The 13922-nt window shown below is 50.7% G+C and overlaps 1 protein-coding gene across 1 annotated transcript in view; it reads left to right on the top strand.

Moving 5' to 3' along the window:
• Nucleotides 1-3867: 3867 nt before the first annotated feature.
• Nucleotides 3868-13922, top strand: part of LOC112119563 (protein VAC14 homolog) — a 177605-nt gene continuing 167550 nt past the window's right edge. Inside the window, exons 1-7 of the mRNA XM_029912028.1 lie at nucleotides 3868-3881; nucleotides 4823-4973; nucleotides 8183-8350; nucleotides 8926-8988; nucleotides 10258-10365; nucleotides 11143-11252; nucleotides 12520-12626. Coding sequence (XP_029767888.1) covers nucleotides 3868-3881; nucleotides 4823-4973; nucleotides 8183-8350; nucleotides 8926-8988; nucleotides 10258-10365; nucleotides 11143-11252; nucleotides 12520-12626 — 721 coding nt within the window. The remainder of the gene's footprint in view (nucleotides 3882-4822; nucleotides 4974-8182; nucleotides 8351-8925; nucleotides 8989-10257; nucleotides 10366-11142; nucleotides 11253-12519; nucleotides 12627-13922) is intronic.

Raw genomic sequence — 13922 nt, 5'->3', positions numbered from 1 at the left:
CGAATGTGCCTTTGGCTGTTTGACAGCTCGCTGGAGGTGTCTCAAGGCAGGCTAGACCTTTCCGAGGATAATAGTCCTGTGGTCATAGCCATGTGCTGCACTTTGCATAATCTGTGTGACTCTAGGGGTGAAATGTTTGCTCAGGTGTGGAGCACTGAGGCAGAGCGCTGGGCTGCACAGTTTGAACAGCCAGATGCTAGGGCTGTCAGAGGAGCCCAGAGGGCTGCTATTATCATCAGAGAGGCCTCGAGGAACCACTTGGACAATGAGGGGCAGTTACATATGTCTGCTTTGGAGGTGCTTCCCTGGTGCATCCATGCATGGATCTTGGGCCCCAAAATTGTACAACACAATGCTTTAGGAACCTGTTCCCGAGAGTGAATTGCTTGCTATACACTTTTGTAGGACACAGAATAAAAATGCTGTACCATTAAATACCTTAGCCTTTAGTTATTGTTAAAAAGGGTAAAACCTCACAAGTGTGTGTGGCTCCAGCTATGATTGTCCAAGCTGTGAGACGGGGTGGAGTGATGGGGAAACTCAGGAGTGCTGTGAAGTGAAAAGGACTGTGTGGGCATAGAGGGGGGGTGGGGTTGGCAAAGAATTGTGCATCTGCTGCAGTGGCGCTTGAACTCGGATCTGCTCAGTCTGCAGCTGTCTCAGAGACTTGAGCATTTCTGTCTGATCCTCCATAACTTTTATCATCCGCTCTGTCGTTTGTCTAGCAAAAGCAGCATTCTCCTTTCTGTCCTGCCTTTCGGCTTCCCAGCACTCTTTCCATTCCCTGGTCTGTCTCTCATCGCGCTGTATAACCTTGCGGAACATGTCTTCTTTGTTGCGCCTAGGGTTTTTTCTTATCTACAGCAGCTGGTCCGTGGGGGTGCTGGTGTGTTCTTCAAGGTCTGTGCTGAACAGAAGAGGGATTGTTACATTCCAGCAAACGATTGAAACATTTTAGTAAAAAGGGCATTTTGCTAGTAGAAATCACTTTCTCTCTGAGACTCTATGCAGGCACACAGCTCTGCGAGCACCCCAGTCATGGTGAGTTTCGGGAGTAGGGGGAAGGTGGTTGTGCGTACGGACAAAAAGGTCTTGGCTTGCAGGGCACCTTAGCAGGGATCTCATTCTAAAATTATCCCACACTTTTTCACAGGCGGCCAACCTGCTGGCTGACATCTCACTGCTGAGGGTGACCAGAGAAACCAGGGCTCAGCTGCTGAATGCTTGCGGCTTTCCCCCCAGTCTATATGCTGCTCAGCTATGTGCCGCTTTGGTTCCAGCTCCAGAGATTGCTAAATGGCAGGGGACAGTTTCCTACAATGGGGGAACTAACATGGCTGCAATCCCTTGGAATCTGCAGCAGAGGATTAACAAGTACCTCTTGGGAACTTTCCAGAGCCTCTCTCTGGAGGATTCCCTGCAGGTCTCGATGTCCATCAACACCCTGCGTAGCTATGCAGATTAGCTACACAGGGCAATGTCCAGCTCACAGAGAACACTACCTGCCTCCCACTTTTCGATTCCCTACACAAGTCACAGCAACTCCTGGAGTGGAGAAAAGTTCCTGGCTGCCTGCCCCACCGGGCGACCCCGCTGGGAGCTCCACATCCTCTTCTAGCTCCACTTCTTCATCCACAATTTCAGCCTCTGGGTTACCCCCTCTTTCAGCTGCATGCAAAGTATCCACGGGGCAATCGGCGATGGAGGTTGGGTCACCACCGAGGGTAGCATTCAGCTCCTTATAGAAGCGGCAGGTCTTAGGTGCACCGCCGGAGTGATGGTTTGCCTCCCGCGCCTTATGTACCTCCCACGTACCGCCTGCCTCAGCTCCTTTATCTTCACTCTGCACTGCTGTGTCCCCGATCCCAGCCTTTTTCACACAAGCCTTGAGAAATGTGCCCATATGTGTCCCAATTCTTACTGGTCACTCGCAGCTGCGACTGAACAGACTCCTCTCCCCATATACTGATCGGATCCAACAGCTCAGCTGTGGTCCAAGCGGGAGTGCGTTTGGTGCGATACCCAGCCATGCTCCTCTGGGAAGCCAGCAAACAGGAATGAGATTTTAAAATCCCGGGGCTTACAAGGGGGAGGGGCGGGTTGGCCGCAGGGCAGCAGAGTTCAAACCACTGACCAGAGCGGCAGCATGGGAATTGTGGGATACTTTCTGGAGGCCAATAAAATCGGAAAAACGCTGTCGTGTCTACCCTGGCTGTTTGTCGACAGTAAAGGGAGGGGAAAAGACAAGTCTCTCGCAGGGGTGGATGTTTTTTGTCGCCAAATCTAGGCAATTTTTTTTTTTAATGACCTTGCAACATATACGCTATCGCAGTTTTGTCGCCAAAAGGCAGTTTTTGGCGACAAAACTTGCCAGTGTAGACAAGCCCTGGTATTTCTCCCTGTCACTGCACTCATTACTGCTCCATCGGGCTGGCAGTCTGGGTTTCCGTTTCCCAGTGGGAGCAGCATGTGGTGTTATCCGTGTATCCTGCACTGATGGTACTGGAGCAGGTGAGAATTCTACCACTGCACCACCAACGGTTCGGCTGCTTGAACCTCTCCGTGCAGGTGCCTGAAACCTTGGCCTGGAGCCCTCTTCCAAGTCTACAGCATTAGATCTATCCAGCTGAGTGATGCAGCCCCATCAGCAGCAGTGGAGGGGGAATGAGTATGAGACCGGTCTAATGAGAGGAAGAGGTTTGCCTTCCGTTGGTTTGGTGTCTATAGAATACTGCTGCAGCCCTTTATGCAGATGCGGCGTTGAGGATTTGGGTGACTGTTCAGCCCCGTTCCACTGGGTTTTGTGTGTAGGAACATGTTGATCTAAGTCCATCGTAGGCTAGTACAGTAACTCCACAAGCACAGCTTGGTAGTGGGTTCTGAAAAGGAGGGGACGTTTTACATGAAAACTTTGTTCACCTTCTCTAAAGAGTTGAGGTTCTTCTCATGGCTGTCCAGAGTGCAAGTCCTAAGATCTCTTTGGTTTCAAGTGTTATTTTCATGGCAGGAAATTGAATAATTTGCAAATAGTGCCTTAAAAAAGGGGGAGGCGTGAGGTGTTTTTATTTTTATTTTTAAAGTTTATCCATCGTACACCTTGAGTACTGTGAAATTCTGGTAGCCCCATCTCAAAGCATATTAGAAACGGAGAAGGTACTGAGAAGGATAACAAAAATGATCAGGATGTGAAACAGCTTCTGTATGCGGAGAGATTAAAAAGACTGGGACTATTCAATCTGGAAAAGAGATGAATAAGGGGGGATATGATAGAGTTGTGTAAAACCGTGGCTGGTGAGGAGAAAGTGAATTGGGAAGTGTTATTTACCCCTTCACATAACCGAAGAACCAGCGGTCACCCAATGGCGGAGGTGCATCAGCAGCTCTACATGGCTCTCGCCCACGGGCACCCCCCCAGCTCCCATTGTCCGGGAACCAGCCAATGGGTGTGCGGAACCTGCGCTCAGGCAGCGTGCTGAGCCCTGTGGCTCCCCGCCTAGGGGCTGGACCTGCTGCTGGCCGCTTCCGAGGCGCAGCGCGGTGTCGGAACAGGTAGGGACTAGCCTGCCTCAGGCGGGCAGCACTGCCGCCGGGACTTTTAACGGCCCGGTCCACGGCGCAGACCAGAGCCAGCGCGACCCAGTGCCTGACATTCTGTGACCCCGGACTAGGTTGCGACCTGCAGTTTGAAAACCACTGGGCTAGACAGACCATTGGTCTGACTCAAGATGGCTGTTCTTATGTATGCACTGACTGGGACTTGAACCCTGGCCTCCTGCATGCCAGGGAAGAATTCTCCTGGTGAGCCACATGTATTCTGAACCGTTCTTCCATAAACCCTGCCATGTCCTCTTTCCTTTGGCAAAGACAATGTGTGCAGTTATGTGAGTGACAAACGCTTATTTTTCTTTCCATGAGCTCCATTGCATCACAGTTACTGCCACACCGGCAGTACTTTTGGTATAATAGGAATTGTAAGTGAAGCTGACTGAATCTACATTTGACTCTTATAAAGGACTGGGGAGGTGTCGTGGTCTAAAATGGGACCGAACCCCTTCAATTTGGCCAAAACTAAATTGCCTAAAATCCCACATGAGATCTTGGCCCAGTTTAGAGTCCCCCTTGAAAGTTTTAATGCAAAGCCGTCAAGGAGTTTGGGAGCGAGGAGGACGCTCACAGTGAGATGCATTTGAATGCTCTTCCTAATCTCTTTCTGGGTCATAACTCCCCCTCTCTGTGGTTTGTAAATGCCACAGGTGTTCCTCTGTTGGTTGGGAGGAGGACAGGTCCTTTTGCTCTTGGGAAGGCTTGGGGAGATGGGTGATAACTGTACAAAGAAGTTAATGCTTGTGTTGAGTCTTGCGGGTTTAAGGCTGCGTAGACATTGGGGATCTTTAGGGAGCCTGCGCCAGCCCAGTGCACGGGATTTTTGGGGTAGTTAAAGGACCAGAAGAGGGGATGAGCCACTTGTCCTTAGGTTCTGCGGTGGCAGAACACTTGTCTGTCTCATGAAGTGATTGGACTGGTTCAAGGTGGAGCATGGGTAAATGAGGGGTAGGAGTGAGGAGCAGCCAGTTACTCGTTCATCTGTCCTGTTTTTAGTTGCTGGCTTTTCCCGCGGGGGCTTGAGTTGAGGCTCTTTGTAATGAATCTTCCCATCCTGTCCATGTTTCCTGGGCTGGGGGAGTCTGGTAGCCAGTGCACAAGACTCTAAACCATGGCAAATGTCATTGGGGCTAGCACCTTATGCATTGTGGAAGCCAGGCCAAGATATTCTGTCATATAGAAGCTAAAGCTTCCTGCCCTCCCCTCTGTTCTCTGCTAGGTTGGTGCGAGAATTCGTGGCTCAGAACAACGCAGCACAGATCAAGCACGTCATCCAGATCCTGTCACAAGAGTTTGCGCTCTCGCAGCACCCTCACAGCAGGAAAGGAGGGCTCATCGGCCTGGCAGCCTGTTCCATCGCTCTCGGGAAGGTAGGGGTCCCAGTTCTTCGATTTCGCCTGTCACTGTAGCATGTGAGCATCTGCTCCCTGTGGTCTACAGGCTGCTGGAAAGTGCTCCCCCAGCAGTCTCCTTGATGTCAACGCCCTGCTCCATGAGGCAGTGCTCACCGGTGCACCCAGGACGGGGTGTGCATCCTAGCCCTGTGGTAGGCCCAGGCTGCTTGATGGAAACATTTAATTGTAACTGGCTGCTGGGGGGAAAATGAAAAATTAACACTGGGACTGGGCTGGGGAAGGATGTGAACAGGAACGTGACAAGCCATGTCTAAGGAGACTGAGTTCTGTCCACCTCAGAAGAGGCAGCAGAAGTTACTCTGCTCCTTATGAGATGCTCAAGGCAAAAGCCATGAACTCCACCAAATGCTGGAGATGTGGGATCAGGTCTGGGAGCTTAGTAGACATTTCAGCATTGCCTAGGCTTTGGAAGTCCCGCAGGGAAACAATCTTTGTGTATCAATTACATGTTAATGCCATGTGCTTATGATAAAACACAGCCCTGCACCACTCAGTCCCACAACATGGTAGCTTATTGTAGCATACTCAGGCCCTTAACTAGGCTAAAGCATAGCTAGACTAGAGGCCAGCCCCAGTCAGAGGCTTACCCAAACCATGCTGGGCTGCACAGACAAGCGTAAACCGTTGCATCAATTTACACTGCATCTTTCCATTGGACTTCAGAGTAAGAGTTTAGACTACTATTAGTCACTGAAATAGACATGCATCCCAGTGCTGTGCTATTGCACTGACACCTTATTGTAACATTGATGTGCAAGGGAAAACGTAACTGGCTTCTGTTCCGATTAAGGGTCTGTTCCCCTTTCCTTAGGGCCTTCACGCCATTCTCCTCAATGAGAGCACTGAGTAATGGCTGCAGGATCCAGCTTTGTGCTCAGTAAAACAGGGAGGTTTGCGCATGAACAACCTGATCCACAGGCTGAAGTCACAATGGGCTTTGGATCTGATACACATTTAGTTATCAAACATGTCTTGATGAGGGAGGAAGGAAAAAGTAAGGCAGTCTGTTTATAGCATTTCGTTCTGCATTTCAGCGCAGCGTACCACTCTAGAGACAAGCTATCCCTGTAGAAAATCACACTTTGTAGCCCGCTGCAAAAGAGGCCCAGGATCTGGGCCACACCCCCAAAGCTGCAGACTTGAACTAAAAACAGCTCAGCGGGTTACCTGCCTGCAGCACCCAGACACCCATCTCCCAATGGGATCCAAACCCCAAATAAATCCATTTTACTCTGTATAAAGCTTATACAGGATAAATTCATAAATTGTCCGCCCTCTATAACACTGATAGAGAGATGCACAGCTGTTTGCTCCCCCAGGTATTAATCACTTACTCTGGGTTTATTAATGAACAAGAGTGATTTTATTAAGTATAAAAAGTAGGATTTAAGTGGTTTCAAGTAATAACAGACAGAACAAAGTAAGTTACAAAGCAAAATAAAACAAAACATGCAAGTCTAAGCCTAATACATTATGAAACTGATTATAGGTAATATCTCACCCTCAGAGATGTTCCAATAAGCTTCTTTCACAGACTAGACTTCTTCCTAGTCTGGGCCCAATCCTTTCCCCTGGTACAGTCTTTCTTAGATCCAGCAGACATCTCAGGTGGTAAGCAGGGGTTTTCTTGTGACTGGCAGCCCCCTTTGTCCTGCTACACCCTCTTTTATAGTTTTGGCACAAGGCGGGAATCTTTTGTCTCTCTGGGTCCCACCTCCTCCTTCTAAATGGAAAAGTACCAGTTTTAAGATGGATTCCAGTATCAGGTGACATGGTCACATGTCACTGTAATACCCCTAGTCTCCATTCACCATGAGCTGGCCCATACATAGGAAGGCTTTCAAGTAATTAAGGACATTTACAACTGATTGTTTCTGGAGCACCCTTAATGGCCTCCACTTAATATGTTTACATCAGTGATACAAGTTTATATCTTATTCTCCTAACTCCAGATATAGAAATAAGACATGCGAACAAATAGGATGAACACACTTAGTAGATTACAAGATTTCTAATGACACCATACAGGGGGTATTTAGCATAAAGCATATTCCAGTTATGTCCTATTCATAAGCATATTTCCATAAAACATATGGAGTGCAACATCACAAATGGGCCGTCAAGCAGGCTAGACAGTGCTGATGCCAAACTGTCTAGGGGTGTCGTCACCCAGAAGCACAGCACAGGTTTGAAATACAGGCGTACATACATGTCTATAACCCCTAATACACAGGTGATACAAACATAAACAAGATTCATATCTAGCAAATTGACATTTTTGTAGATATCTTACATGGCATATCTGGCTGTGACTGGTGTCCCAGTGCGGGATAACTATGGTTGTTCAATTAGGGTAAACTGCAAAGAATGGGGCAGACAATCCCCATAGAGCTGGTGGATATTCCAATACTTATAACTTCACATACAAAAATGATACATGCATACAGATAGCATAATCATAACCAGCAAAATGTAACCTTTTCATAGACATCACACTCGACAACTTTTGTACAAGATTTGCTGCAAATATAGAACAGTGGTTGCAACAAGGATTCATATGGTCCTATTCTAATCCGATACTGACACCCCATAGCAATGCATGAGGGTCCAAGAGCTGGGGGTAGTACCCCATGCGGTCACATTTCCCTCGGAGGCCTAGTTTTGGTTATAAGCCTGGACTAAGTGTAGTCCCAAACACTGTCGCTATCCGGTTTCAGCCACGTGATCTCCTGTGATGGGACGAATGTGTTTTGAAGTCTCTGGTTTCAGGAATGGGATTATCACTGTTCCAAAGAAGCCTTAACGACCTGTTGTCTCTCCATGGATACATCATAATGATGATCGTGGCGTTGTCAGGGAGCTAGAATGCAATGATCTCCGTTCCTGTGCCGGCACTTGCAGCACGAGGCCTGCAATCCTCCAGGGGCATTCACAATACTAATCTGATGGCTCCCTGTGAATCTGGCGCCATGGTGAGATGGTACAGGCTCGCTTGGTATGATCTGATGTACGAGCCAATGCACGCAAAGGAGGCGATGCCTCGTGGCACTGCCACCTATGGTCATGTCCCAGTGCTCTGTTGTATGGCGTGCACTGCTAGAGGTCAGTCTGTTCCGACCCTGAGTGGGGACTGGCCCTAACCCCCAGCCTGGTTCTGCCATCAGGATTCTGGGCTGTACCTGAAGGAGCTGATTGAGCCAGTGCTGACGTGCTTCAACGATGCTGACAGCCGACTACGGTACTATGCCTGCGAGGCCCTATATAACATCGTCAAGGTGGCCAGGGGCTCCGTCCTCCCACACTTCAACGTGCTGTTTGATGGCCTGAGTAAGGTAAGTGGCTTTTCCCCTGTGTCCGCCTTCCGTCCCCCATGAAGGTGCAGAGTGGGAGCCCTCACCTGTCACCTACTAAAGGGGCCACCGGTGCAGATCCCTCCTGCTGCATAGCAGGGTGCGGGCACGCTTGGCTTTGGCTTTGGGCCCACTCGGCCCTGCTGTTGTAGGAATGTCTGCAGAAGGCTTAGGCTGCTACCCTCGCCGTGTCTGTCCCTTGCTCACTGTGGTTGCGAGAAGAGAGCTGAGCAAGTGGTGTTCAGGCATTGCGGATCAGGCTTAGTGTCTGTCCACCTTCTCTTGCCTGGGGCACACCTTCCACTCAGGGTGTTGTGAACCCAGCTCTGCCCCATGCAACCATCTCCCCAGCCCCTTCCTGGAAACTCATTCAACTTCTAGTCTGAAAGGAAACAGCTGGCAAGCAGTGACGTTGATTTAACCTGTGCAAGTGTCAGGGATGTCTTCTCATGGCTAATGACCTTGGGCATTGCTAGGAACCCAGCACAAATACACTGGTGTGTGTCTGTCTTTCTCTCTGGAACCTGCGATGGCATTTTTGTTTTTGTAACTTGCAGCTTGCCGCTGATCCAGACCCAAATGTGAAAAGTGGCTCTGAACTACTGGACCGACTTCTCAAGGTAATTCCCATTTCCCTTCTTTTAGCTGACTATCCTAGGGACCCATGTCAGAAGGCCCTTGTGGGGGCGGAAGGAGGACAGAGTTATACATTGGTTACATTTCCAGGAGGCTGTACCAGCCAATACCATCACAACTTCATCCTGTGGCTGTGGAAATTGCTCTCTTTCCTATTGGCTGCTGCTCTGGTGGAATGAGATGTTGCTTTGCTGGCCATCTCAATGCTAAGGCTACATACACGTGAAGTATGACTGGGGGCGGGGAGGAGTTGCCTTTAACACAGCAATGGGTGAATGTTAATGAAAAGCTTATTGGAGTACCTGTCCCCACCATGTTGCCCCAGGGGAAGGCTCCAGTGCGATCGGTAGGTCGCATCTCCCTCACCAGGTACAGAGTGGGGTCTCTACCTTTTTTTGTCTCTCGTCTGGGTTCCTTGTTTAGGCAGGTGAGCTGGACTGCTCTGTCTGAAGAGCAGAAGCTGCTGTCTCTTGTAGGAGCCATTAATTCCATTTCCTGATCTATACACAGTGTGGTTCTTACCTGCCCAAACCTCCAAATGTTTCCTGCTCCTATTTCCTCCTCCTCCTCCTCCTCACTCATAGGACTAACGGGCCCCTTGCCCGCTCCCTTCCCTGCTCCCAAATGCCAGCCCAGCGCTTGGCATGGTGCAGAGATCCCTGCTGGGGAGGTGGCAGCGGGTCACTGTGGGAGAGTCCAGCCCTGCTCTCACACTCCTGTCCACTGTGCCATAAGACTGGAGCAGAGGGATTCACTGTTGCAGGAGATCAGTCATACAGTGTAGGTGAGCCCTAAAAAGGACTAGGGACACTTCTCGTTACATATCAGGATGTTTCAATCACATGCTGTGGGGCATGAGCTGGTCAGTGCGTGAATCAAGGAAATCTCCCCCCCCGCTTCCATGTTCAGGGTTGTGCAATCGGACTGGTGCATTGTGGGGAGTGAGTCTTCACCAGTTTCTGAAACCTCAGTACTGGCCACTGCCAGAGGGAGGATGCCTGATTCGCTGACCAGTTAGGACACACCCTGTGGCCCTTTGGGTTGGGGACCAATAGCTGAGAGTCCTCGCCCGGGCCTAGAATTGGCTGGTTTGAGCCCCATCCACTGTGGGTGACTTTTCACTTTCTAAAACATGTTCAGCCCCCAACTTGCTAAAACTAGGAAGTGGCCAGCTGGTGCGTAGGGTCTGAGCGCGGGGGGTGGGGTGAGTCCCACCGCTGCCCTAACGTCTGCCAATGGTGTTTGTTTCCTAGGACATCGTGACTGAGAGTAACAAGTTTGACCTCGTGGGTTTCATCCCGCTGCTGCGGGAGAGGATTTATTCCAACAACCAGTATGCCCGGCAGTTCATCATCTCCTGGGTAAGTGCGTGTGGCACAGCACTTGTGCCGTCTGCTCCACTGCTGAGGCTCGAGCAAGGGGCGACGTGGTTGCAGCCCAGGGCTGTCGAGCTCTTGTCCTGATGAAAGCTATCAAACAGCGGTGGCTGCGCTGCAGCTGGGGTTCAGTGTGCCCATCATAGCGTCTAGGCACATGTCCCGCACTAACTTAGCGGATGCAGATGCATGAGGTTCACTTTGTCTTGTCCTCAAACTCACTTGCTCCTTAAAAGGTCGAGTCACTCCTGCTTATTTCCTGCAGCTGGCCATAGCTGTTGGCTGATTAGCTCTCTGCATTCCTGTTGCCATGGACTTGTAGAGTCCTAGAAGATAATGAAAACACGTAGCACATGCCTAACTTGCATCGCGCTTTGTACGTTCAAAGTAAGAGAGCAAACAGCCCTTCCAGTGCCTGGAGGGTAGATAAGTATCCTCTATTTTACAGATGGGGCAGGTGTCGTGGATTGACTAGTGCACAGGACATGGTGACAGAGCTGGGATGAGAACTGCCACGTTCCCTGGTACTTAGTCCATTGGCCCGCACTGCCCCTTGCGATGGAGAGCCCGTTAGGTCATCTAGTCCAGCACCCCAGCTCAGACAGCCGTGCTCTTTACAGTACCACCTACTATCGCCAAGTTTACGTGCCCCTCCGTTTTTTCACTGCTCCTGCACCAAAGCATCCTTCTGGGGGGGTTGGTTTGTTTAACTTCTAGTCTTCTCTGAAACTCACTAGGACTTTCTTGTCTTCCCTGAGCTAGATCCTGGTGCTAGAGTCAGTGCCTGACATTAATCTCTTGGATTACCTGCCGGAGATCCTGGATGGACTCTTCCAGATCCTGGGAGACAACAGCAAAGAGATCCGGAAGATGTGAGTGTGGGGGTGTGCGGAGCACTGGGTAAACACTCGGTGGGGGGCTGGTGGGAGATGCGCAGATTTCCCTGCCTTGGGGCTGGGGTGAAACGCTGCTGTCTGCTCCATAGTCAGAGTCTCTTCCACTGTCCACAAACCAGAGCTATGTGGCAAAGGCGCAAAGGAGCGTGCATTGCAAGGTGGAGCAAACTGGTTGTCTTAATAAATGGGCTGAATTCTCTAGGCCAGCGTCATGCTGCTGCTCCCAGCTCACTCTGGCCGGAGTTGACTGCAAAGCAGCAGTTCCCCAACTTTTTGCTGGCATGACCCCATTTGAATGAATAATTTCCTTCCAGGATGGAGGATGGCATTTGGAAGAGCAAAATGGTGCCCTCCGTACACCATGACCTTGCAAGCTCCATACGTGCGAAGTTATGCTGTGCAGAGCAAAATGATTCTCAAACTTTTGCACTGGTGACCCCTTTCACACAACCAGCCTCTGAGTGTGACACCCCCCCCCTTATAAATTTAAAACACTTTTTTTATATTTAACACTATTACAAAATGCCAGAGGCGAAGCAGGGTTGGGGGGAGGGGGAGACTGACAGCTCACGACCCCCCCACGTAATAACCTCGTGACCCCCTGAGGGGTCACGACCCCAGTTTGAGAACCCCTGATGTAGAGCATGGTTCTCCCGCTGCTCTGATCCAGGCAGAGATGGCGTCTGAGAGGCAAGGGGCTGACTACTGGGTCAGTGAGGCAGCAGCTCACCATGGGTTTGTCTTCGCTGCAGAGTTAGCTTGAGGTGTAAGTGGAGTGTAGCCCCTAACCCGACTCCTGTCCCCACACACACATCTTGAGCTCAGGGGTGCTGTAAATTCAAGCTAGCTGGCCTGGCAGGGGACGTGGGTTGAAGGTTAAACGCTGCTGCAGCTCAGTAATGCGGTGGGGACGCAGCTGGTCTGTGCAGCTAACAGTTGGTCGGTGCAGCCAGTGTTGGTTCGTAGTGTGGCTGCTCTCTCTCAAGCTGGGCCTAACTCAAGGGGAGTTAACTTGAGTGTGGGTAACTCACAGGCATGTGCCCGACGTTGGAAACGCTCAAGCCCCCTGTTGGGATGAGTGCTGACCAGTGTCAGAAGATAGCTGCAGTGAGTCTGTGCATGTAACTGGGGATGCTGGGCTCTTGGTGTCAGTTCATATGTACCCAGGAAGGTTGGGGTGTGTGTCCCTGTGCTCTGTAGGCTAAGAATGAATCTCTTAACTGGGTGTCCTTCCGCCCTGCAGGTGTGAGGTGGCCCTCGGGGAGTTCCTTAAAGAGATCAAGAAGACTCCTTCCAGTGTCAAGTTTGCAGAAATGGCCAATATTCTAGTGATTCACTGCCAGGCTTCTGGTGAGTGTGCAAAGCCCAGCATGCTGGATGGCAGCCACAGTCCCTGTGCCTGTGACCAAACCCTTCGATTCAGGACTGAAGTCTGTTAATGGTGTAGATGGCACAGTTCTCCTCGACAGCTCCCCACCCCCAGGGAAAACAGGCTACAATCCCAGACCAACACAGCACTTCTTTTGGGTCACGGTTCGCTCATGGCTGAACCAGCGCCAGGCCTTACACAGGGGTTGTGTTTTCAAAGGGAGGCTGAGCTGCTTTGCGTGGGGCTCTGAAAATCCTGTCCTGGGGATCTTCCCACCGTGGAATATACTTGGAAAGCTCTTTGATGAAAGCTGGCGGAGAATTGCATTCCTGGCCGAAGCGTGGGAGCCCAGTGTTAGAGTTCAGTAAGCCAGGCTCCATACGCAGTTAGCGTCCGTTCACCTACCAGCACGGTCTGGAATTAGAAATGTTAGGGGGGCGGGATTCACAAGCGCTCACCACTGCCCCCACTCTCCTCTCGTGGAACTGGGTGAGTTTTACCAGTGCCTTCAGTGGTCACAGTGTGAAGCCATCAGGGAGTGCCTTTGCAGGTCACTGTTCAGGTTGATTCACCACTGTAGCCTACTGGTTGTCAGTTTCTCCGCCAGTAAAATGGAACAGGGTGTGCCGTGTTTCTATAGCCCCTTCTGCCTGAGTGTCAAGTGTTGTATAGCGACAGTAGCAGGGGCTTTGCCCCTGACACTGGGATCCCTCAGTAATGATGTCCCAAATGTCACTGCTCAGCAGGACGGCTTCCACCAGTGCTGTACCAGTGACTTTAGAGTGACCGGAGACCTTGCAGCAAATCCAGGCCCTGGTTTGTCCCATGCTTGGAAATGCTTTTTCGCACTCAGCAGAATCCTGTGCTTGGCAAGATGCCTTGGCTCAAACAGGTTCCTCCTGACTTTTAGATGAAAAGACCTTGGAGCTGCCCATGTGAAGCCCTGCTGGAAGGCGGGCTCAGGCAGTGGCCAGAGGGCTAGAAGCATTGCAAGCATGGCCAGCAAGTCTGGGTCTCTGGGCATGCTGCTGTGCTCCATAGCCTTTAATGCTGTCACCCCTGTGAATTACTACTGCTTGCATTACATCACTGATCCATTACACTGGAAATGTGGCTCTGGGATGCTGTCAGGTACTTAGGCCAGCCCTTCAACCAGCAGTGCCTAAAGTGCCCAAATCTAGACAGCCCTTAATGGGATCTGCAGGCACTCAGCACCAAGGACACTTATTTAGAGATTTAGGCTACGTCTTCACTACGGGGGGGGGGGGGGGGGGGGG

The sequence above is a fragment of the Terrapene carolina genome, unplaced genomic scaffold, assembly GCF_002925995.2.
Source record: "Terrapene carolina triunguis isolate 2854851 unplaced genomic scaffold, T_m_triunguis-2.0 Scaffold166, whole genome shotgun sequence".
Taxonomy (NCBI): Eukaryota; Metazoa; Chordata; order Testudines; family Emydidae; genus Terrapene; species Terrapene triunguis.
The sequence above is the reverse complement of the archived record's forward strand: the minus strand, read 5'-3'. Positions and strand labels throughout refer to the sequence as shown.